Raw genomic sequence first — 21,001 nt, forward strand, 5'->3', positions numbered from 1 at the left:
TCTTGGTCTCTCGGCATAGATTTTCTAAAGCATGCCCCGCGCCATTTCCCGTGCCATCGCAACGTTGAAACTGACTGGACGTGGCATTTACGAGCTGGGTGGCACGCCAACACCAACTTGCCTAGACTCGCCGGAGGGGGGGCGTCTGGCTTTACGAAGGAATAAAGGGTGGGCAGCTTTGCGCCAATAAAAAAAATCGCACATAAGAGGTTGGTCGATGTTTGAAGTGTGAGAGAATGTCTCTGGTGGGTAGGCTACGGGAAAGCATGAGCATGATCGTGATAGGCGAGATCAACGTAGTGCATGAGAGGCGCTTGGTTCATGTGAGTGGCCGCTGGTCGTGTACACACCACACCACGCGGCTGTTGGTCGCTAAGTACATAGTAGGTAGGTACCTACTCCAACTACTATATCAACTGGCTGAACTGTCTTTTGGTACGCACGCAATACCCTTCGTGAATACCTTATCCTTAAATAGGTACATGTTAGTAATCAACTCTTTCGCTGAATACGCTTCGTACTGCTGTCCTCCTTACCCGGCCCGGAAGTCAATCGATGGCAGCTCGCGCTTGAACTCAATTTGGTGGCATTTTAGTCCGATGTTCAGTCAAACGTTCCACCCGCACATGTCTTCCTTCCCGTTGATAAGGGCCGACAACGCGCTCGGTCGCTGACCCCTCCTTTTTGGCCCGCCGGGTTGAGGCATTCCCCCTGCGTTTGTTGTTCAGGAAAACCCTCGAAAAAAGGCTGGTTAGGCATGGACGGTATGCACTCAAAAAGAATAAATAAATAAAAACTTGTCCATGCGCGGCAACTTCCCCGCCATGCTCGTCTCAACGAGGTGGTGGGTGTACACGAATTGAATAGGAAACCTGGGTACCTACCTAGGCTAGAGAATATCATGCAATCAGTCAAACTACTGTACGGCGGCGTCAATACCTGGGACAAGGTGCGTGACTGGCAAGCGATGGTGGGGTACGAGTAAGATATCATTCCAATGCATCTGAATGAGTCCGTCCACCTACCTGTCAGTCGTGATAAATCAACTTCCTCCACGCTTCATTTATTTCTTGTTTTTCAACATTATTATTATTGATATTGTTTCTTCCCCTCCCTTGCCTGGCATCGATGGCTTTTTCAATAGTCTGATCGACTCAATTCAGCCCTCAAAAAAAAAAAAAACATCAGTCTCATTGGACCTAGAACTAGAGTAAACTGACCACCACGTTGTTGGCACCCTCGCTCCCGCCTGTCATACAGCTCGCCTTAGGTACCTAGCCTAGGCGGGCCCTGTGCAGCTTTTCGTCTCAATTCGCTACCATCCACGATTGGTGCAGTAGTCGCCCTGCAGCACGCCCGCCGCATTTTGCTGCAACGAAATACCCACCCACCACCACCACAACCACCCAGAGATCGCCCGCCCAAAAAAAATAAGCCCCGTGGTCGCCGCCCCTTTTCTTCGGCCAGACAATCTGCATTCCCTAAACCACCCCCGGGATTGTCGCTCGAACCACCAACCCCCCTCAAGGACACTCCAACGATCACAGCGCGGGATCGCGTTCGAACGTGATTGCGTCCAAAGTGGACTCGACTTTCCAACACCCACTTGTCAACTTGCAACCCAACAGAAAACTCTCGCCGCGCCGTCGACGGCCAATCTACGCCCCACGGTTACATGAAAATTTCGGGACATAGGGGTGATGTCCTCTAGCTAGACGCGTGGGACATGCCCTAGTCTTCACTCCCGCTGACCTCCCCAAAAAGGGACCAGGATGCTCATGACACAGACGGTTGTGTCGGCTCTTGGTCAGGCTCAGAACTCTGCTTCCTCAATCGCCCCGAATCGCCACGATCCAACAACAGCCGCCGGCTCCACCCCACGGGAGGACCCCTACCTTGCCGCATACACGTCGACCTCGTCTACGCTGATGAATGGGATCGTGGGCACGGCACCGCCCGGTGCTATGTACGTACGCGCCCTCTACGACTACGAAGCCGATGACCGGACCAGTCTCAGCTTTCACGAAGGCGATGTCATTCAGGTTATCACGCAGCTCGAGAGCGGCTGGTGGGATGGCGTTATCAATGGCGTTCGCGGCTGGTTCCCCAGCAACTATTGTGAGATTATAAACGATGTACCCGAACCCGAGCCGAATGGATTCATCGACTCGGTTGAGGAGGACCCTGAGGAGGATGACTACGAGAATGGCTTCGACGACGAAGAGGAGGATGATGACGACCAGGACCTGGCTGGTGGTCTGCCGATGGAACAGCCAGATTCCGACAGCAAATCTGGCGCAGATTTCTGGATACCACAAGCGACATCCGATGGCCGATTATTTTACTACAACACCATGACTGGTCAGACTAGTGTAGAGCTGCCCTTGGAATCACCCACATCGATGAACGAATCTGGACCCCGCGATCGGATGAATGTAAACCTTCCAGATAGGACACGGCCGCCTCCGGAGATGATGGCAAGGGGTCTTACACAGGACGAAGATGAGGATTCCGATGCGAATTCCGCTTCCGAGTTGGACGGCGAGTCTATCATGATGGCATCGCAGACTCTCGGGGTAAGGCTCCCTCTTCTGTATACGCACACCATGGTGTTGGCCCAGTTTATGTTGCGCCGCGTCATCAAGATTTTGCTGGCCGTCTTTTACTCTGTTGAATACTCAAATGGATCGTACTAATCGTTTAAATGCTTTCCTGTCGCAGTCGAATAACCGCGCGCCTCATCTGAAGGATACGCTATCGCCATCCATCTCGATGGACTCTATGAACGGACAACACCCGATTACTCGAACTCGCGGCGACACATTTGGTGCTACCCAAGCCATGAACCAGACACCAATGATCGCATCTGCTACCTCTTTTACCACCTTCAATCTCCCCAGCGCTGCCACCATACCCCGCTCTTTCTTTGATGATGGTAGCACACCTCCCCTTACCTGGAGCCGCTTGGTGAACAACATGAAGCGCTCTATAGAACGATATCGCGAAGCAATCCAACACGGCAGCCGATCCGAGTATGTCGCCCGAGCAGAGGATATATCAGACCATCTCAGGCTGCTCCTGGCTGCAGGTTCTGGAACAACAGACAACCACTCGGGTCAGCCTTCTATTATTTCAACAAACAAAGCCTTGTATCCGCACTTTCGTGACATGATGTCCAAGTTCTCAAAACTTGTCATATCATCACACATTGCCGCCGCGGACTGGCCGAACCAGGAGTCCGTACAGAAATGCTTGTCAGAAGCCGATGGGGTCCTGCTCGGTGTGTTCAGCTATGTTGAAGTTGCCAGACAGCAAAGAGGCGAGGAAATTCCCCGACTCTTCCCTGGCTTCGTTATCGGAAGTACCACTGGTGGCAGCTGGCAGAATAACGGTCTCGCTGGTCGCGATCCCATAACTTCCAATTTCCTAGAAGATGAGGAGGGCGTTGTCGAGCCCACAGCTGTGCTCGATGGCAAGCTGCTTGAAAGATTAGATGAGCTCAAGAGATTACTTGTCTCCAGTATCAGGGAGCTTGACAAGAGCCTAATCCTACCTGACAAGGTCATTTCGCCCTACCGTCATGAGGTTATCGGCAATAATGTCTGCTTGGCGGGAAGTAGAGTTCTGGACACCTTCAAACCTTGGGTCGCCATGATCGAGTCCATCGACTTGTCATCTCTTGGGAACACATTTCAAACCCCACAGCTGGCCGACTTCAGCGTAAACAAACAGAGCCTTTACGACAACATTTCAGACCTTATCCTTGGATGCCAGGCTGTATCAGGTCCGCTCTCAGACGAGTGGTCAGAAGTGCGGGGGGAATCGCTTGAGAACCGTCTCGAGTACGTAAGGCAGTGTGGGAGGACTCTGGAGACAAATTCATCCCACGTGGGATTCTCTTTACAGCTACTCTCAGAGCAAGTGCAGTTCAACATGCAGCAGCAAGTCGAGCCTCGCGTGCGCGAAGAACCATTTGTGCGCCAACCGCTCCAGAGAACGGAGACGATGCCATACCAGCCCAGCGGACACCTGCGAACAGAGAGCAGAGGAATCAGCGCTCCTCAGCGCCCTGGGTATGCGCAATCCGTGTCGGTTGATGGTGCAGACCTTATTGCGCCAAACAACAAATTCCGCAAGATTGGTGGGCATTCTAAACTTGAAAGGATATTTGGAGAGGACCCATCACCTCAACCTCCACCGGTTGATGAGACGCCCGAATTCCTCAAACTCAGCTATGAGGATGACATCCAGTGGGAGACCAAGACCCAACCGCCAACGGTCAAGGGTGGCACGCTTTTGGCGTTGGTTGAGCAGCTTACACGTCACGACAAGCTGGATTCCAGCTTCAACAATACCTTCTTACTTACGTACCGTTCATTCACGACAGCACGTGAGCTCTTTGAGCTCCTGGTCAAGCGATTCGGGATCCAGCCTCCGGAGGGACTCAACCAGCAGGACTATGATGTCTGGAGGGACAGGAAACAAAAGCTGATCCGTTTCCGTGTAGTCAATATTTTGAAGAGCTGGTTTGAAAATTTCTGGATGGAAGATTCGAGTCTGGAAGAGACGAAGCAGTTGATTCGGGACGTCTACACGTTTGCCAGAGACACTGTGAAGTCAACAGAAACGCCTGGATCGCCACAACTGATGGCACTGCTGGATCAACGCTTAACCGGAAAGGACGTGTCGGCCAGACGCATGGTACAAAACTCCAACCTGCCGACACCAACGCCAATCATGCCCAAGAACATGAAGAAGCTCAAGTTTCTCGACATCGATGTAATAGAGTTTGCCCGCCAGCTTACGATAATCGAATCAAGGCTATATGCCAAGATCAAGCCTACGGAGTGCTTGAACAAGACCTGGCAAAAGAAACAGGGCGAAGGAGAGCCGGAGCCGGCGCCAAATGTTAAGGCTCTCATTTTGCACTCAAACCAGATGACGAATTGGGTGGCCGAGATGATTTTGGCTCAGTCGGATGTCAAAAAGCGAGTTGTTGTCATTCGCCACTTTGTGGCCGTAGCAGATGTAAGTTCAAAGCTCAGCCTTGATATGTCGACCCTTGTTTTACACTACAATCCCTTATGCTAACCATTTTAAATCTATCAGCGTTGTCGCTCTCTCAACAACTTCTCAACTCTGACTTCCATCATCTCGGCTCTCGGCACCGCGCCGATCGCTCGACTCAAGAGGACTTGGGACATTGTCCCAGCAAAGGCGCAGTCCACACTGGAGAGCATGCGCAAGTTGATGGCTAGCACCAAGAATTTTGGAGAGTACAGAGAGGCGTTGCATGCCTCAAATCCTCCATGTATCCCCTTCTTCGGTACGGACTTTGTTTGTCGTTTGTGCTTTGAATATTTACTAACCTGTTGAGCGCTGCAGGCGTATATCTTACGGATCTCACCTTCATCGAGGATGGTATACCATCCATTATCAAGAAGACAAACCTCATCAACTTTGCCAAGCGGGCCAAGACAGCAGAGGTCATTCGCGATATTCAACAATACCAGGCTGTGGTATACTCGTTGCAACCAGTCAACGAACTCCAAGACTACATCTTGAGTAACATGTCAGCCGCTGGCGATGTGCATGAGATGTATGACAAGAGTCTGCAAGTTGAGCCACGTGAGCGCGAGGATGAGAAGATAGTGAGGTGAGTATTTTACTTGGCACCCGAGTTTTCATTGACTAGTGGGCAACTGTTATTGACAAGCATGTGTGTAACAAAAGGGTTCTCGCCGAGTCTGGGTTCCTGTGAGCGGCCCGACGCAATTTGCCGTGCGCTGAAACGCGGCGATATTTTACGTCGCCAAACCACCAGACTGGTGGTGGGCTGGTAAAACATGCGCGGCCTCCGCCTCTACTCTAGGCCGCGCGATGGTCTTAATGAGAGAGGGGCGCTCAGAATAGGCAAACGACTATACAACACGGGTCGGGTGTGACCTGGGTGAACCCATTCACGAAAAGGACCATTCGAGACATGTGAAATGATATTACGTTGAGATACCTTTGGATATATATAACACGACGATACTTCAGCGTGGGGTCACGCTTTGTTCGGCGTTTTGGAGGCTAGAGAGTGTACAGGACGAAGCGATTCTGTCCGTAGCAGATCATACTGGCGCATTGAGGGCTGGTTCCTAGAGGTTTGCTTCAAGCAAGTTGAGCCGGAACGGAAAACGGGCCGGTAAAAAGAAGGGGAGCACAAACGCTCAAAATGAAGGAAAGAAAATCGCTTCCAGGTGCTGACTTCCAGAGTAGTCTGCTAGACTTGAATGGAGAACCAGTTTGAAGGAATCTCTTGATTCACCGTGGCGTCCGATCTTCAGGAGTCGACTGCTATTACTTCATCATGCTCCCAGGATTGGTGGGTTGGCTTTGGACAGACTGGTGAATTCAGATGAAGTAATACGGGGGCGGGTGGCGGCGTAGGCTTCCCGAGACCAAATCGGCATCTCGACTTGGCCATGTCTGTTCTTGCGGGGAGGTGAATATTGGCGGGTCCATCAGCCAGAACGGATCGAGACACAATGGAGACAAGGACTAATATCTTGTGGCAAAGGGCACCGGAAAATGAGAATCAGAATGTCAGCCATACATGTTATTCAGAGTCCCTGTTCTTTCCAGTATCTGCATAACCTTTGTGCGGTGCGCGTAGGTCTTGAGACATCTCGTGTAGCCAGGTTGTTTGACCGGCACATACTTGAGCGCCAATAATATCACCAGGGCAGGCCGGAGTGAGTATCCAGATCTACAGCACAGTTTTCAATACTAACATCGAGACCATGTGGCCATTCGAGTAGTATTTGTTCAAATGTGCTACAATATAGCATGGATCTGAGCACAGAAAGTATGACAAAACAAGCCCCAACGCCTCGCTATATAAATGACGTGAAAAGAACCAGGATGTAAAAGTAGAGACCCCGAGCAGCGAAAGCCAACAGCAGTATACGCTTAACAAAAAAACACCAGAGGGGATACGAAAAGATTTCAGCTCTTCCATTCAAGGACCACCCTCGGCCTCCCTGCTACCACTGGGCGCCCGCGCGTCCTCGTCAAGCGCCTTCCTGAGCCTCTCCTCCTGCTTCTTCCAGTGGCCTCCCTCCTCGTAGTTCTTGCTGATTTTGAGCGCTCGCCTAAGACGTTCGCTCTCTTTGATCTTGGCGTCGGCCAGGTCGTGGACCTTGTGCATCTTGAGGTCCCTGCGCGCCGCACCGCCGCCGCCCCGGCGGGCTTCTTCGGTGAGTCTTTCGCGCAGCTGTTCGCATTGTATTTCGATTTCTTCCTCGTCGACTCTGTTTTATTCGTCAGCAATCAATCGAGCGCAGCTTGAGGTAGGGAGAGAACATACTCTTCCTCTTCGAGCTTGTCGCGCAGCTCAAAGACCTTGACTTCGATCTCACGCTTCCGGTCGTGCTCGAGGATGCCCTTGTCGGGCTGGCGCTGCCGGTGGCGGAGGCTGTCGACGTCACCGCGGGGAGGGTACGGGGCGGCCGAGTCGCGCGGCCTCATCTGTGCCAGGTTGCGCTGGACGTAGCCGGAGGTGCCGCTGCCCCTGGGCGTCGAGAGGCCGACGTTGTCCGACATGGTTTGTTTGCGGTGTGGGGGAAAAGAGTGATGAGAGTTTGGTTATTGAGAAGAGCCTTGCGCGTTGCGGGAAGTCGAATAATGTTCTTTCCGAGCCGTCTAGGTAAGAAGTTGGGTCGGTAGGTAAAGAAGGTAGTACGAGATATAGGAGCAGAAGAGGTCAGTCTGCTTGCAAAGAAATTGGGAATAAAAATCCTCGAGGTGACGCTATGTAGATTCAGGGCCGCGTTGTGGTGGAGTTGAAGTTTAAGCATGCCGATTAGATCGCTGCACTTGCAGGATCCACCCATTCTTGCAAGCGCTTTCCATCCACGAAGGCGGCGCATTGCGGGGTCACTTGCTTTTTTTGCCTGCATATTGACATGATGACTAGCACCATGTATGACTGATATTTGATGCTTTGGTTTATTCCATATGCAGGAGGGCCGAGCAAATTCTGGATCAATCTTTTGTTATTGTCGCCCTGGATTTGGTGACTCAGAACATAACTCTTCTCACCCAGACTCCCATTGTTGATATTCGTTCCTGAATACCCCTCACAGGCTTTATCAATTTCCAAGTCGCGCTTGTGTCTTGCGACATATAAGAAGCGTAGGCAAGATTTGAAAATACTGAACAACATAACAACATTCAAACCTTAAAATGCCTGCATTTGATAGTGTTACTGCACTTCCGCAGTCCACAGATGTGACGACTACAGAGCAGGCCTCTATCCAATTCCCACCTGTCACTAGGGATCACATTCTGAATTGCTCTTATGATGCCTGGTTCCCCAAGTACCGCACCTCATGTCTCAAGTCTCGCATCATCAAGCTCTCGCCAGAGTTTGTCGACTATCTCCGAGAAGACGGCATAACTCTGGCGGATGAAGCTGAGGACGGCGAGGATGACTGGGAACCTTCGATCCCTACAGGCGTCTTCAAGGCGCCCCAGCCAGAGCCAGGACAGGACCAGGGAGAAGCAGACACGGATTCTGACGACGACGAGAGGGATCAACAAACCCCTGCAAAGCTTCCTCCAAATCGCAGATTCCCGGGGCTGCACCAGAAAATCAAGGACGAGATTAAACAGCTCGGTGGGGAGGTAGTCCCCAAGCTGAACTGGTCGTCGCCCAAAGACGCCACCTGGATCATGTTGGACAAGAACACGATGCGCTGCACGACTCCAGACGACGTGTACCTGTTGCTAAAGAGCTCGAGTTTCATCAGCCATGACCTCGAGCACGCCTTTGACGGCTGCGCGACAGCATTACAGCAGCAACCTAGCCAGGGTAGCGATGCAGCATCAAGCACCTCCACACTAGGCTTCCAGCCCGTGTTAGTCCTGCGCCCATATTTCAAGCCGCAGCCCTCGCTCGAGTTCCGCTGCTTCGTCAAGCAGAGGAACCTGGTGGCCATCTCCCAGCGCGACCTCAAGAACTACGACTTCCTCGACGGTCTGCGGCCCGCCATCATTGCCCGTGTGAGGGAGCTCTTCAACAAGATCCTCCGCTTCACCTTCCCGGACGGCTCTTTTGTATTTGACGTGTATATCCCCGAGGGTGACGATGACGACGACGATGAGACCGACTGCAGGCTGTCCAGGGCGAGGCTGATCGACATCAACCCCTGGGCCCCGAGGACCGACTCGTTGCTGTTTGATTGGGAGGAGCTCTTGGATCTGCGGGTGCCGAGACCGGTTCTGGGGACGAGTGGTGAAGTTGGTGTTGGCGCGCCGGGCTTGGAGGCTCCGAGCGAGACGGACGAGACTACGGATGATGACGAGGATGAGGACGACTTTGAGCCGGAGTTGCGGCTCGTTAGCAAGGACGACCCGATCGAGTCAAACTTCCTCTCATCGCAGTACTCTGCTCACAAGCTACCCAAGGAGGTGGTGGATGCTAGTGCTGCAGGCGAGGGTGGTATGAGGGAGTTTGCACAGCAATGGAATCAAATGATGGGGGCAAGGAATTGAGGCAGTTGGTCTAGCTTGTTACGTCTCAATAAAAACAACCCTCATTCAGTCTTTGCATTTACCCAGGGTCAGTGATTTCAAAAAGACAATTTTTTGGTGGAGTCTCGTCTATCATATGCTTTCGCCCACCGTACGGTCTGGTCTTCGGGACCTTCTCCCATTATCATCCTTCCGGCTTTCAGGGGCCAATGATAGCTTAGTCGTTCTATAATCTGCCCTGATAGCACCCACCGTTTCGTACTCCATTTTTGTGTTCATATCAGTTCTTCAAAAAAGAGTAAAACCTCGATCCATATTTGCGTTGTTCACGACAACGTTTATTATGGCCAGGCTGAGCAAAGCACCCCTCCCCTGTAGGTCTCCAATGTCAAAAAGATCCAGAATATCTGGATTATGGGAAAGAGACAAAAGAGAAAAAAATAACGATCTCCTAGCGGCTTACGGTTCCATTAACCACATGGTCAGATCTTACAATCGTCGGCCATGTTTTCTTTTGAACGGCACAGTCTCACCAATGAGCACTTTATATATCACCTCGACTTGCTTCTCAATCACATCACATAACTCAGGAGCCACTAACACGCAGGCCCGCATGAGTGCTACAAACGCCATAATGGCACACTCGGGGAAGATGTCCCAACTCTTTAGTTCCAGCCGTGCCGGTCGACGCGGATTGAATTGTGGTGCTTTCACATCGATGTTGTATCAAAGGGCCCTAAGAACCATTGATGCCTTGGCCATTGCTTCGAGAGGTTCTCCCACGCTTAGGTGGCGACCGGCTGCTGTGGTTGTAGGTACTCCCAGATCAAGAAAGGAACGATAATGCGCCTGGTCATTGCCATGATATGAGGCGATGAGTTCCTCGTCTAACTGCTCAAGTCCTGGCGTAGGCCCAGTGATCTGCCCGGTGGCCTGCAAGAAGATCTCATTGCGCTCCCTGATCGCCTCGGCCGGCGTGCGCAAGAGCTCGACGCATAGCTCACAGCCGAACTGGAAGCCCCAGTTTTTGAATCGGTCTTGGCGTTCGTCATGTGTTTCCCCGGGCGAGGGCGAGCAGAGGTAGGGATACCGGAGCTCTGTATCAGGTTCTTTGGCCCTTGTTGCTCGGAAGGTGAGCATGTTGCCGGTGAGTGAGGGAAAGCAATTGCCGCTGCGATCACTGTTCAAAACAGACACGATGAGCCAGATGCCGCGGCCCCCGTAGAGGCCTTTGCCTCCTGCCAACATGGTAGCTATATCTATGGCTGGCCAGCGGTAGCTTTCTCGGTCACAAAAAGACCTCTGTCGCAGCCCGGCGCACTTCTACAGGTCCGACAAACGTCGCACAGTCAATGATGGGCGGTGTGAGCTTGGCTTGCGTATACATACTGCGATAGTCGTAAATCCCGGTCTTTTGTTCCTCGAGTCGCTTCTTAGTCTTCATTATCTCAGGTCCTGCTAGCCTGGTATAGTTTATGCCTTCGTAAGCTTCTCGAGTGCTTCTAGACAGGAGCCATATTGTTTCAGCTCGTACAGCGCCCTAGCCCAACGGAAAATTCCCTTCTCGGACGGACAGTTTGTATCCGCCATTGTCGTTTCATTGCCGCTGCCAAGGGCTGCATCTTCGAGCGCGGCTTCGAGGCGCCGAAGTGTTATGTTGACAAGGGTTTCGGTCGAGATGAGCGAGCTGATACTCCTCGATGGTCTGAGCATTTTTGATAGCCATAGTGCGAAGTTGAACAAATATTAGTGTACAATTTGACGTATAATAGACAACGTACGAAGCAGACATGATATACTGACAGGCGCTCGGCCTCAATCCAGTTATTCTTTTCCACGCCAGTATTCCCCGGGCCCTCGTGGACTCACTGTCAATTCTGCCAAGGGTTCTAAGCCTTTCCACTTTGGCGGAATTCGATGGTCATCATCGTCCAACCAAACGATGTCACTGAAGTGATCAACTCTGATGCTGTACAAGCAATCCGTGCCTGCTCTCCTGAGGAATGGTTCTTTTATGATGGCTATTCTTTGGTGTCGAACGATCTGGTCGGCCGGAACCAGCGACCCTGGAGCTTGGTTATAAAGCTGAAGACACGTCGCCGTTCCTTTCTCATCATCCACGACCGCGATGATTACTTTGACCTGCCGACGACGGCGATGGGTCTCAAGAGCCACCTCCGAAATCAGAATCGACCAGAGCGTGTCCATTGGTCGGATCGATGGAGGGTACGGGGCGGCATCCCGAAGTCTATCAGACTAAGAGCTTTGTCATTTTGCTCCAAGGAATGAAGCAAACTGGAATTACAGCTTAGCGAACCAGTCAATCTGAACGGAAGCAGGTACTTGGAACGAAGGGACTTGGCCTTGATTGCTCAAAGCCTTCTCCTTATCATGTGGGAAGAGGTGAAGCAACAGCGGAAGAGACGGTGAGTAATTGGTGTCGGGAGTAGGACCATCCACGGTCAAAGGACGTATACCGCGATCCTTGAAGAAAGATGGGGAAGAACAAAACTTTCACTGATAGACAAACAAAGAAAATAACACAAGTCAACGATAATGATAGATGTGTAAGATAAAATGACCGAGGATAATTTGCAGTCTTGTGCTGGTGGTGTAGAATTTGGCCGAAACCCCAATGATGACCGGCAAGCTTGAAAGCGCCAGGCAGACTGGTGACAGAAGGAGGAGGAGAAGGAGAATTGGGTGGGGGAACTGCGAGCAAACAAAAAATTGTAGACCAGGTCTCGCACCCGCAGGTGAGCAATGGGTGAGTTGAAGCTGACGGCCCAAGTCAAACAAGTAGCGCACTCTAGGGCAATAGAACAGAGGACACTGGGCAAAGCATGAGCGATGGATGTATTAGAAGTCTTATGGGAATTCGGAAAATATTTTCTGTCGCAAATGTCACTATCAACAGCCAGTTAGGAAGCTTGCACAGATATCAAAAACGCACCCAACACCTTCCGGAGCAAGCAAAAGGGAAGAAACCCCCAAAAAGCTCACTAGAGTGCCTCCATCGGACGGCTCACTCTAGCTACGAAAACCCACTTGAGTTTTACCCGGGGTTCGGGTGCTGAGGTGCAGAAGTTCAATTCCCCGAGGGGAATCGAACTTCTGACCTCCAGGTAGAATGAGGCTGGACGTCTCCAGACACTCAAACACCTACACCACTGGGCCCGCTCCCAATTGACGGCCAGCTCGAAGTCGGGGTTTATAAAGGTCCCAGGATGCCAGGAGACAGTCTGGGGAGTCATCAGACTTTGGGCGGTGACGGCTGGCACCGGTAACGTTTCTCTGGCGGGCAGATGCCCCCTGAGTGGCTTGGGTCGGCACACGGGCCAGGTCACCATCATGCTCGCAACAAACGGGCGTTTGTGACTTTGAGAGTGTACCCCTGAAGACCCGTCCTCTTCCTTCTCTTGACAGCTTTGGGCGACTGAGTAGGTAAATGGCCAGAGATATAGTGATATCCGCTCTGGGGGCAAGGACCAAGAGGCGTATGTATCAAAGTCTATACCTGTTGGCTAAGCCTCGCCAATATCAGACAACGCAGTTGGCATGACTGCAAAGTAGAGATTCTATCAAGCGGGAGGAATCTTCTGAGCACCTAGACCATACAATGTAAGCTTCTGGACCATACTATTAATAAGCGGAGTGAGATGTGGTAGAGTGAATGAGTTGGAACGCAGGAGACCAAAGCGAGATAGTGATAGTGTTTAAAGATGATCGAGTATACAAACTGTCTTGAGGAATTCCGAGACTGGGTGGTATATGCATAGTCATGGGCTTGATATCACAATATACTCCCTACGTGCCCCCTAGTGTACAGAGGCCATTGGATTTCAGAATTCTGTACCCAGTGGTAGTATAGTGCCAGAAAATGTGGTTAACATATATGAATATATGGCCATCTGTATTTTCTTGGAAACAGGAATCTCGCGACAAGGTTCACACCACACACCCCATATGTGAGGATGGATTGTGGGAGCCTGGAGCCAGAACTGGATACTTGCGGCTGTTGCCTCACGCCAAAGAACTTTTTGAACATTCCGGGTCGTCACAAAACATTGACATGAATGTTTGCGGGTGTGTTGCTGCGTCGGTATAGTGCCCCTGAATCCGAAATACAATCACATCAAGGGGTCAAACGGATGAAGTGACGTTGAAAATTCCGTGTGGGCTCTCAATTCGCTTACGTACGGCAAAGGCAAAGATGGACTGCACGGACCAAGACCCTAACGCCCTTAGCCGGTGGGTACCTTGCGTCTAGATAAGGTACTGTACTGCCGGTCGGGCCCCCACATTGCATTGGCTCCATCAAATCGTGAGCGCGACTGAATTTAGCACTCCTGCGCTGCCCCGTCCCTCCATGTCACGTCAGTCAGTCGCCTCCGACATCACCTGGAGAGACAGCTGACAACAGCTGGTTTTCGCATTCATCCTATCAGCAGCAATCAACAGCACCTACCCGTTTCCGATTGCAGATCCAGGGTGCTGGCTTGCAGTAAACGTGACCTCATTTCTGTATTTGCGACTCGAGATCTTTTCTCGGGGGGGGTTGAATTGAATTTGCTCAGTTCCCATTGGAAGGAAGTCTGTAACACTGGGAGCCACGGCGGCGGACGGACGGACTGACGGCGGGGGGCAACTCAATTCGAAAGGACCAGAGCACCAGCGGTCGAACCGTGGACGGCCAGGTTCGAGGCCGGCATGAGTGGTCTTGTCCGCCCCGCCCGAGGCGGACTGAGTGCCCAGAACAAAGTAACGAAACCCCAGTCCTCTGTGGCCGCACGAAGACAGAATCAGAACCACCAACAGCAGCTGCTTACCGCTGCCGTGCTCGAGCAACAGCACCAGACGAACCAGGCCAACACGGGCATTCACCATTCGCTGGGCGCACCCGGCGATGACACGGAACACCTCCAGCTCCATCATCCCCAACTGCAGAGCCAACACCAGCACCACTTGGCCATCCACCACGATCCGCTCGCCGGCGCAGGCCTAGATGATCCAAATTCCCACACACACGCACACCCCCACGACTTACATGAAGACCACCACCATTCAATAGTAGGCCTGGACCTGCCCGAGACCGATGACAACCACAAGCCCGACCACACTGCGCTACACGACCCTTCCGTTGCAAAGGTTCCAACCGACGTGGACACTCAAATTACCCAAAGCATGGATTTGAGCGGCGCCGATGGAAGCCTCCTGGATGGCAACTCAAGCCTTCTGGACGACGGCGGTGCTGCCTATGATTCCCCGCCCGCAGACAGCCCGCCGGACCACCAGTCTGTAGATGCGGCATCCGTAGCGCATCATCAGCATCATGATATTAATAATTTCGATGCGTCGATGCGCTCGACAGGGGACATGGCGCGCGTTTCGGGCTACACTGACTACAAGATAGAATCCGCATTAGCAAAGCGCTTGTATAAGGAACCTGGTATGCGCCCCGCTCAACAGCGGCGGCCGGAGCAAATGTTGAACCTCCAGAGGCGCAGCAACGTCGAGGCTCTGTTTGCGCACATAGCGGGTGTCGAGGCGGTGTCGCCGTGCAAGAACTGCAGAAAGGGCCACGGCCCTTGGCACAGCTGCGTGGTTGTTGAGGGGCAGATGTGTGGTGCCTGCGCCAATTGTTGGTTCAACGCTTCCGGAGCCAGATGCTCTTTTCACGGTGGGTGACCCTCATTTTGTACTTAGAAATCGATGCCTTAGTCAGGTGAGGGGACCAAGTGATGAGAATCTGATATTGACACATATCGTTTGCAGAGACACGGACCGGTCAAGGACCTTCTAGCTCTATACATACTACACAACAGCACCCCGGCAGTCATTCAATGCAAACGCCTAGTGCACCTTCACCTCACGACACATATGGCGTCGCTTCTCCTTTAAACCTAGCGCCCCAGTCACACAACGGCCTACCTGGCACGATGAACTTCAACTCGTCAGCCATGAATGGCAACATGAACCACAGCGGCGGCACCACCCAGGATGCAGCCGTGCGCCTTACCCTCGAGCGCTCACTGCAGGAGCTGCGCAACGCGGACAGGAAACAACGCCAGCTGCTCAAGATTGAGCTGACTACCAAACAGCTGGCACTGCAGATCGTCGAGTACGAGGACATGATTGCACACGAAGGTCGTCATAACCAGCATGACGCTGCCGCCACAGGCGACGCCGCCGATGGAGCTTAGAAAGCTACCACAGGCCTGGCAACGCCTACAAAAACACCGCAACGACGTCGGGGTCAAGCCGGGATTCCCGCCGTTGCAGCCTCACCAGTTCAGAGCGCTTCGCGGACGATGCGCCCGCGGCCAAGCCGCCAGAAGAAGCGGAAGAATCAGCAGCAGGAACAGCAGGACGCTTCCTCCACCTCAGACACACTGCTATTTCAGAGCAGTCCCCAAGATCTTGATCAGCAGCAGCAGCATGAGGTCACTTTAAACCTTTACCAGCCGCTGACCCCTCGCAGCAACGGCCAGTATTTTGATGAGGAGCAGGAGGCCGCTTTCGATTTTTACGAGCTGACCCCTCAGAGCAACGATCAGTATTTGCATCAGCAACAGGAGGCCATTTTCGAATATTGCGGGGTGATCACATTTCCCAACAGCGGATATCTCGACCCCGAATTGGCCTTGTGCTGATTTTAGAAACCGGTCACCCGCGCAGCCGCAAACGATACATCCCTGAGGCATTCCGGTGCATCTCTTTCATCCACGAGATGCAAAGGCTAGAAGAACCGATTACACCATGATAAGCAAGAGGGGCCCCGTTTGCCGGGGGCAAACATCAACCTGCCTGGTGTAATTCGGCTTGCCCCTCCAGTGAATATTGCCCCTCGAGCAGCAAATGTACAACTGAATAATTGTCAGATTTAGAACGAAGCCAAGGGGGGCAAACGGCGTCAGTCTCACGATGCCATCGTGGTTTGATGGCATTTCCACGCAACGCCATGATGACAATATGACATCGTCACCCCTTTGTCTTGAACATCAAGCACCAAAAACAGAAACGACGGAAAGCGGGAAAAAGAGGAAAGGTAAATCTGGGCAATAGCTTTGACCAAAGAAAACATCAGATTTACTTCTATAGTCCCAACCCCAAAGAGAATCGACTGATGATTTTTCTTCAGATAAAATGTTGTTCGTTTTCATTGCTACTTTTTGGGACTTTTGTTTGACGTGATGTGAGCCCAGCTAGTACTCCGTAACCAACGACCTGATGGTGACCAACCAGCAACATTGTAAGGAGCCCCCCACCCCTTTTGATTGTGCAGCTGTTCGGATACATCCCATCTTGAGCACCTATTCGCTAGAGAAAGGTTGAGGCAGCATTCCATCACGCCCTTTCCTTTTCGTCCCTTATCTTTTAGAGATCCCATCTCCATCCTAGAGATTCCATAATAGTTTTCGATTATTGAACACCTGTCGGGTTCGTGTTCTTACGGGCCGATCCTAGGGATCAAAATCGTCACAAGAGATTACACAGATATGAAAGACACAGAGAGGGATGATAACCGAAGGATCAAGTTCACCGACCTCCTTGCCCGTTTCCAGTAATTTTAAACCAAAAAAGAGGATTGACTTGGTCTCTTATTCACGCTTTGTGTCGTTCAAGTTTTTTTGTTTTTTCCTTATTCTCGATTTCAAAAATAAAGCAAAAAGAGAAGACACATGATCCATTTCGTATCCCACCAAGCTTCTCTTCAATCACCACGCCTGCCTCCTAGATCTTTGACAATTGTTACAAAAAAGGAGCACATACATCAGGTTGGGAAAAAAGGAAACAATAAAAGAATAATAAAAACAAGGAAACCCCGCTATTATATAGCGTAACCTCGCGCTTGCGTGCGAAGTTCAATGTAAGGAAACGGTGGCAAAGAATAAAATCAACAGATTTGAGTAAAAAAAAACACAAAAAAAACACAAAAAAACAGGACCAGATGACCAGAAGTTTAAGAAGTAGAACGTTTGAAGAATCCGTGGACCTTGTTTTCCCGGCTTCTTTGGGTGGAGTACAAGACGCCTGTGACTCCGTTGGCAGAGAGGCTCACAAGAGGACCAGATCGCCTGAAGGCTCGTCGATTATTGATGCATATTGGGTATCCGAGGGAAAAGCTGAGAAATGAGGGTGGTAGTGATGGTGCTCTAGCGGGCACTGATTTTAGATCAGACCACAGAGACGGAGGTTCTCTTGTATGATGATGTCTATTTGTAACAGTTAGAATGTCTGCGCATACAGTAATTCCAATCACGGGACGCATGATTTCTTACCATTAACAGCCGCCATGACGAAGCGGATCTGTGTGGTGTCTGTGGCGCAGGTGAAATGTGTGTAAATTTGCTTTGTCTCGTGCTGGTTTAAGCTGACGAATCGGTTGAGGATGTAGTCGCAGGCTGCAGCGTAGTCGTCGCCACCCTCGTAGTCGGGGAAGTAGTTCTTCATCGGGCTGATGGGCAGCTTCTCCTTAAAGCGATCGATCTTGTTCAGGAAGAGAATGATGGAGGTTTTGATGAACCACCTCGAGTTGCAGATGGAGTCGAAAAGTGTGAGAGCCTCCTGCATACGGTTGACCGTCTCGTCCTCGAACAATAGCTGATCGTACTCGGAAATGGCGACGAGGAAGAGAATCGTTGTAACGTTCTCGAAGCAGTGAATCCACTTCTTTCGCTCAGAACGTTGGCCACCAACATCGAACATTCGGTAGGTGAGGTCGCCAATGATGAAAGTCGTCTCAGTGATACCGGTTGTCTTGACGCGAGATCGAAGCACGTCCTGGTCGTTAGGCATGTAGTCTGGTGCAGCAATACGAGCAATATTGTCGAAGTAGCTTCATTGTGCGTTAGCATCATTCAACGTTCAAGCAGAGGGGTAGCTGCAGCATAAGGTTTCCTCGAGCCAACGGTAAAACCTACTATCTGGCAGAGTCGTTCAACTGGTATTCCCTTGAACGCTTGAAGCACTCCTGGACACCACGATCCTTCCACAGGGCCTCGATGGCGTTGCCGACCTCTGGTGGCAAGACGTCGCCTTCGATCTGAGCAGGCTGCATGAAGATGGTCTGTACGTGGTACTCCATCCTTTGGTCCTCCAGAGGCAGCTCGAGCGACTCCATGGCCTCCAAGATGACACGCATAGACTGTACAGTGTTGCTGAAGATGATTTCTTTGAAAGATTCGCGCTCGTCCCGTGAGTAGCCGCCTTCGTGAATGAGCTTCATCTGCTTGAGAATGGTGGACTTTCCGGATTCACCGGCTCCTGTAGACCGAGGATGTTAGCGACATAAAGAAAAAAAAAACCTTGATCGCGGGCATCGTGGCCCCCGTCGATGAGCGTCCTCGCTTCAACGTACCGAGCAGAAGCATCTTGATCTCATTGCGCTGTTGCAACCTGTCCCTCTTGAGCTGGTTCTCAATCTCCTCGTTCCGGGCCTTGCCCTCCTTCTCCTCCGTGCTCATTCCGCAACCCATTGTGGCCGATTGTTTGTCGAACGATAATTAATACAAGCGATGGTTAGGTAGATTCGAGAAACCCAGAGTATTACACTGTTCGCAATGGCGTGTCAGCGGGTGTCCGTGTCCAGTGTGGCGAGAGGATTTGCTTTTCGATTTGGCTCGGCATCAAAACGTCGACCTAGTGACAGGGTCGCAGGGAGGTGGACGGCAGCTGAATTGTTTGTGCATGCGACCGGAAGGGGGGGAATTGGGAATTGGGCAGGCCTACAATAAGCGCAATTGACCAAGTAGCCAGCGTCGCCGAATTCCAACAGGAGCCTATCCGGTGACGGCTTGGTAGCGGGTTTACAACAACAAAGTAGGAAAAATTCAAAGGAAGGTGATGGTGAAGCACGCGATGGCTGAAGACGGGGTGGTTTCGTCTTCTTCGGAAGAATAAGGTGTTCGGCACACGAATCAATAGGGTGCTGCCGGGAGGAATGAACTTGAAATGGGGACTGCGAAAATTGGTGGAGAGAACAAAGGACTGTAATTTGAGAGGGGGGGCCGGGCGTGGGCCAGGGTCTGGCCAATCTGCGCTAGGTACAGCGACTTCTCCTGCGTTGCGGATCCTTGGCCGTCTCCACCCAATTGTTCTTTGCAACCCAGCTCGAACCAGGTCAACAAGTCAATTAATTCGATGGGCGACTGCTGATCGGGGGGCCCAGCTCTCAGTCATTCAGTCTGATGTTTTTGTCTTTTTATTTTTATTTTGGTATGATTCCCTTTTATAACCTCGATTGACATTCGTACCTAAAATGTGTTATCGCAATATTTTGACTTGTTAGGAGGGAGAGGAGAAATATCGCGGTGACAGAATCAAAATCGATACATTGTGGAGGTTATTATTAATTCGAGCGTGCAGGTAGCCTTTATTAATACTAGGTACATTGCGATGTGACCGTTTAGTAACCCTGTGCTAGGTCGCCCTTGTCCAACTGCAAGCAACTATCAAAATGTCTGTGCTATTACACCACCATACTGCATTCGATCAAGTACCTGATCCATACCCCCATATTAAGCTGCCAACCTGGCGACTTGCTTTGATAGATGTCTACCCGCCGTCACCTCACAGGGACGTGGTGGAAAAAAAAAACAGATATATATATATATATATAAAATCCTTTCTGCTTAGATCGCGCTGATCTGCCTGTCAGGTGGACTCCCCAAGGTCTAACCTGCAACTCCCCAGAAAGCTGATTCCCTGGCGATTCAATCTTCGTTGTATTATGCTACAGTGCTATAAGCGGCAAAGACGATGGATGTGAAACGCTGAACATCCGGATTATTAGGCGGGCCCGGTTTTCTTTTTTTGGCCAAGTCTGGTTTACCTGGCAAGCCTGGTGACATCAAACTACGGTATGAGGGAGGCATTTGGCCGCCTGGCTGACCTACCCGACCATTGATTTTCTATTCGTACGGAGTCTCCGTCCGGCCTCTGACATATTTGCCTTGCTTCTTCATCGCGCCGTGCTACACCAGTCGACCCTGGAGAAGTCAGTGCACACAGCTCAGGTCGTATATCCATGGAGGGCTGCGTGTCCCAAGCTCAGCCCTGAAAATGCCCAGTAGCGTTGACAGCATTCTTTTTGTTTCTTCTCTTTTTTGGGACCTCTTTTTTTTTCTTTGAATAACATTTAAGTATTCCACTGCCACCAATAAATCACAAGTGCACGGCCATTGGAGGATCATCAAATCGTGATTGGACTTGGCGCCAGAATCTTGGGAAAAAAGGGGGTGGAGACCCGCACCATTACAGCAAAAAGTGGAAAGCCCTCAATTGGGGTCGGTCGGCATGCCATCTGCCGGCGAAGCATGCTAACGACAAACAAGTAAAGTACACACATTGTCTGTCGGTAGGTATTGCAAATAAGGTGCTGCGTATGTGCTTGAGTATGTACGTACTTTATGCACAGTGTGTTTACATTCTACCAGGCATGTAAAATTACAAGTACCTATAAAGTAGATATTTATTT

General features: G+C 51.3%; 8 protein-coding genes across 8 annotated transcripts; 5 read left to right on the plus strand and 3 right to left on the minus strand.

Moving 5' to 3' along the window:
• Window positions 1–439: 439 nt before the first annotated feature.
• On the plus strand, window positions 440–6,632 carry MGG_00371 (cell division control protein 25). Its single transcript, XM_003718660.1, has 5 exons — window positions 440–2,576; window positions 2,722–5,028; window positions 5,110–5,326; window positions 5,386–5,656; window positions 5,734–6,632. Exons 1-5 carry the CDS (start codon window positions 1,773–1,775, stop codon window positions 5,759–5,761), a joined length of 3,627 nt encoding a protein of 1,208 aa, XP_003718708.1. The 5' UTR covers window positions 440–1,772; the 3' UTR covers window positions 5,762–6,632.
• Window positions 6,150–7,869, minus strand: MGG_00370 (pre-mRNA-splicing factor cwc-21). The gene is made up of 2 exons (XM_003718661.1): window positions 7,355–7,869; window positions 6,150–7,298 (listed from the first exon to the last, which is right to left on the minus strand). The coding sequence occupies exons 1-2, from the start codon at window positions 7,588–7,590 to the stop codon at window positions 7,007–7,009; spliced, it is 528 nt and encodes a 175-aa protein (XP_003718709.1). The 5' UTR covers window positions 7,591–7,869; the 3' UTR covers window positions 6,150–7,006.
• Window positions 7,870–7,980: 111 nt separating this feature from the next.
• MGG_00369 (cell division cycle protein 123) lies at window positions 7,981–9,787 on the plus strand. The gene has a single exon (XM_003718662.1). The coding sequence runs from the start codon at window positions 8,233–8,235 to the stop codon at window positions 9,541–9,543; it is 1,311 nt and encodes a 436-aa protein (XP_003718710.1). The 5' UTR covers window positions 7,981–8,232; the 3' UTR covers window positions 9,544–9,787.
• A 389-nt stretch (window positions 9,788–10,176) lies between these two features.
• MGG_17468 (uncharacterized protein) lies at window positions 10,177–11,235 on the minus strand (the record flags this gene model as incomplete). Its single annotated transcript, XM_003718663.1, has 3 exons — window positions 10,177–10,781; window positions 10,912–10,985; window positions 11,057–11,235. The coding sequence occupies 3 exons, from the start codon at window positions 11,233–11,235 to the stop codon at window positions 10,249–10,251; spliced, it is 786 nt and encodes a 261-aa protein (XP_003718711.1). The 3' UTR covers window positions 10,177–10,248.
• Window positions 11,236–11,650: 415 nt separating this feature from the next.
• MGG_00367 (uncharacterized protein) lies at window positions 11,651–12,900 on the plus strand (the record flags this gene model as incomplete). Its single annotated transcript, XM_003718664.1, has 4 exons — window positions 11,651–11,748; window positions 11,835–11,948; window positions 12,259–12,289; window positions 12,652–12,900. 4 exons carry the CDS (start codon window positions 11,651–11,653, stop codon window positions 12,898–12,900), a joined length of 492 nt encoding a protein of 163 aa, XP_003718712.1.
• A 1,332-nt stretch (window positions 12,901–14,232) lies between these two features.
• On the plus strand, window positions 14,233–15,725 carry MGG_00366 (uncharacterized protein; the record flags this gene model as incomplete). The annotated part of the gene is made up of 2 exons (XM_003718665.1): window positions 14,233–15,202; window positions 15,298–15,725. The coding sequence occupies 2 exons, from the start codon at window positions 14,233–14,235 to the stop codon at window positions 15,723–15,725; spliced, it is 1,398 nt and encodes a 465-aa protein (XP_003718713.1).
• A 108-nt stretch (window positions 15,726–15,833) lies between these two features.
• On the plus strand, window positions 15,834–16,175 carry MGG_14696 (uncharacterized protein; the record flags this gene model as incomplete). Its single annotated transcript, XM_003718666.1, has 1 exon — window positions 15,834–16,175. The coding sequence occupies one exon, from the start codon at window positions 15,834–15,836 to the stop codon at window positions 16,173–16,175; it is 342 nt and encodes a 113-aa protein (XP_003718714.1).
• Window positions 16,176–16,926: 751 nt separating this feature from the next.
• On the minus strand, window positions 16,927–19,478 carry MGG_00365 (guanine nucleotide-binding protein subunit alpha). The gene is made up of 5 exons (XM_003718667.1): window positions 19,255–19,478; window positions 18,884–19,076; window positions 18,447–18,789; window positions 17,805–18,361; window positions 16,927–17,738 (listed from the first exon to the last, which is right to left on the minus strand). The coding sequence occupies exons 2-5, from the start codon at window positions 18,999–19,001 to the stop codon at window positions 17,695–17,697; spliced, it is 1,062 nt and encodes a 353-aa protein (XP_003718715.1). The 5' UTR covers window positions 19,002–19,076; window positions 19,255–19,478; the 3' UTR covers window positions 16,927–17,694.
• Window positions 19,479–21,001: the final 1,523 nt, after the last annotated feature.

The sequence above is a fragment of the Pyricularia oryzae genome, chromosome 5 (genome assembly GCF_000002495.2).
Source record: "Pyricularia oryzae 70-15 chromosome 5, whole genome shotgun sequence".
Taxonomy (NCBI): domain Eukaryota; kingdom Fungi; phylum Ascomycota; class Sordariomycetes; order Magnaporthales; family Pyriculariaceae; genus Pyricularia; species Pyricularia oryzae.

What these genes read in the sequence shown, in the direction of transcription:
- MGG_00369 (XM_003718662.1), top strand. Translation starts at nt 8,233, where the DNA reads ATGCCTGCATTTGATAGTGTTACTGCACTTCCGCAGTCCACAGATGTG.
- MGG_00371 (XM_003718660.1), top strand. Translation starts at nt 1,773, where the DNA reads ATGCTCATGACACAGACGGTTGTGTCGGCTCTTGGTCAGGCTCAGAAC. An exon ending in TGGCATCGCAGACTCTCGGG is followed by an intron (nt 2,577 to 2,721) that starts GTAAGGCTCCCT and finishes TTCCTGTCGCAG; the next exon opens with TCGAATAACCGCGCGCCTCA. An exon ending in ACTTTGTGGCCGTAGCAGAT is followed by an intron (nt 5,029 to 5,109) that starts GTAAGTTCAAAG and finishes TAAATCTATCAG; the next exon opens with CGTTGTCGCTCTCTCAACAA.
- MGG_00370 (XM_003718661.1), bottom strand. Translation starts at nt 7,590, where the DNA reads ATGTCGGACAACGTCGGCCTCTCGACGCCCAGGGGCAGCGGCACCTCC. An exon ending in GACAAGCTCGAAGAGGAAGA is followed by an intron (nt 7,299 to 7,354) that starts GTATGTTCTCTC and finishes CGAATAAAACAG; the next exon opens with AGTCGACGAGGAAGAAATCG.
- MGG_00365 (XM_003718667.1), bottom strand. Translation starts at nt 19,001, where the DNA reads ATGGGTTGCGGAATGAGCACGGAGGAGAAGGAGGGCAAGGCCCGGAAC. An exon ending in GATCAAGATGCTTCTGCTCG is followed by an intron (nt 18,790 to 18,883) that starts GTACGTTGAAGC and finishes CTCGGTCTACAG; the next exon opens with GAGCCGGTGAATCCGGAAAG. An exon ending in TTGAACGACTCTGCCAGATA is followed by an intron (nt 18,362 to 18,446) that starts GTAGGTTTTACC and finishes CGCACAATGAAG; the next exon opens with CTACTTCGACAATATTGCTC.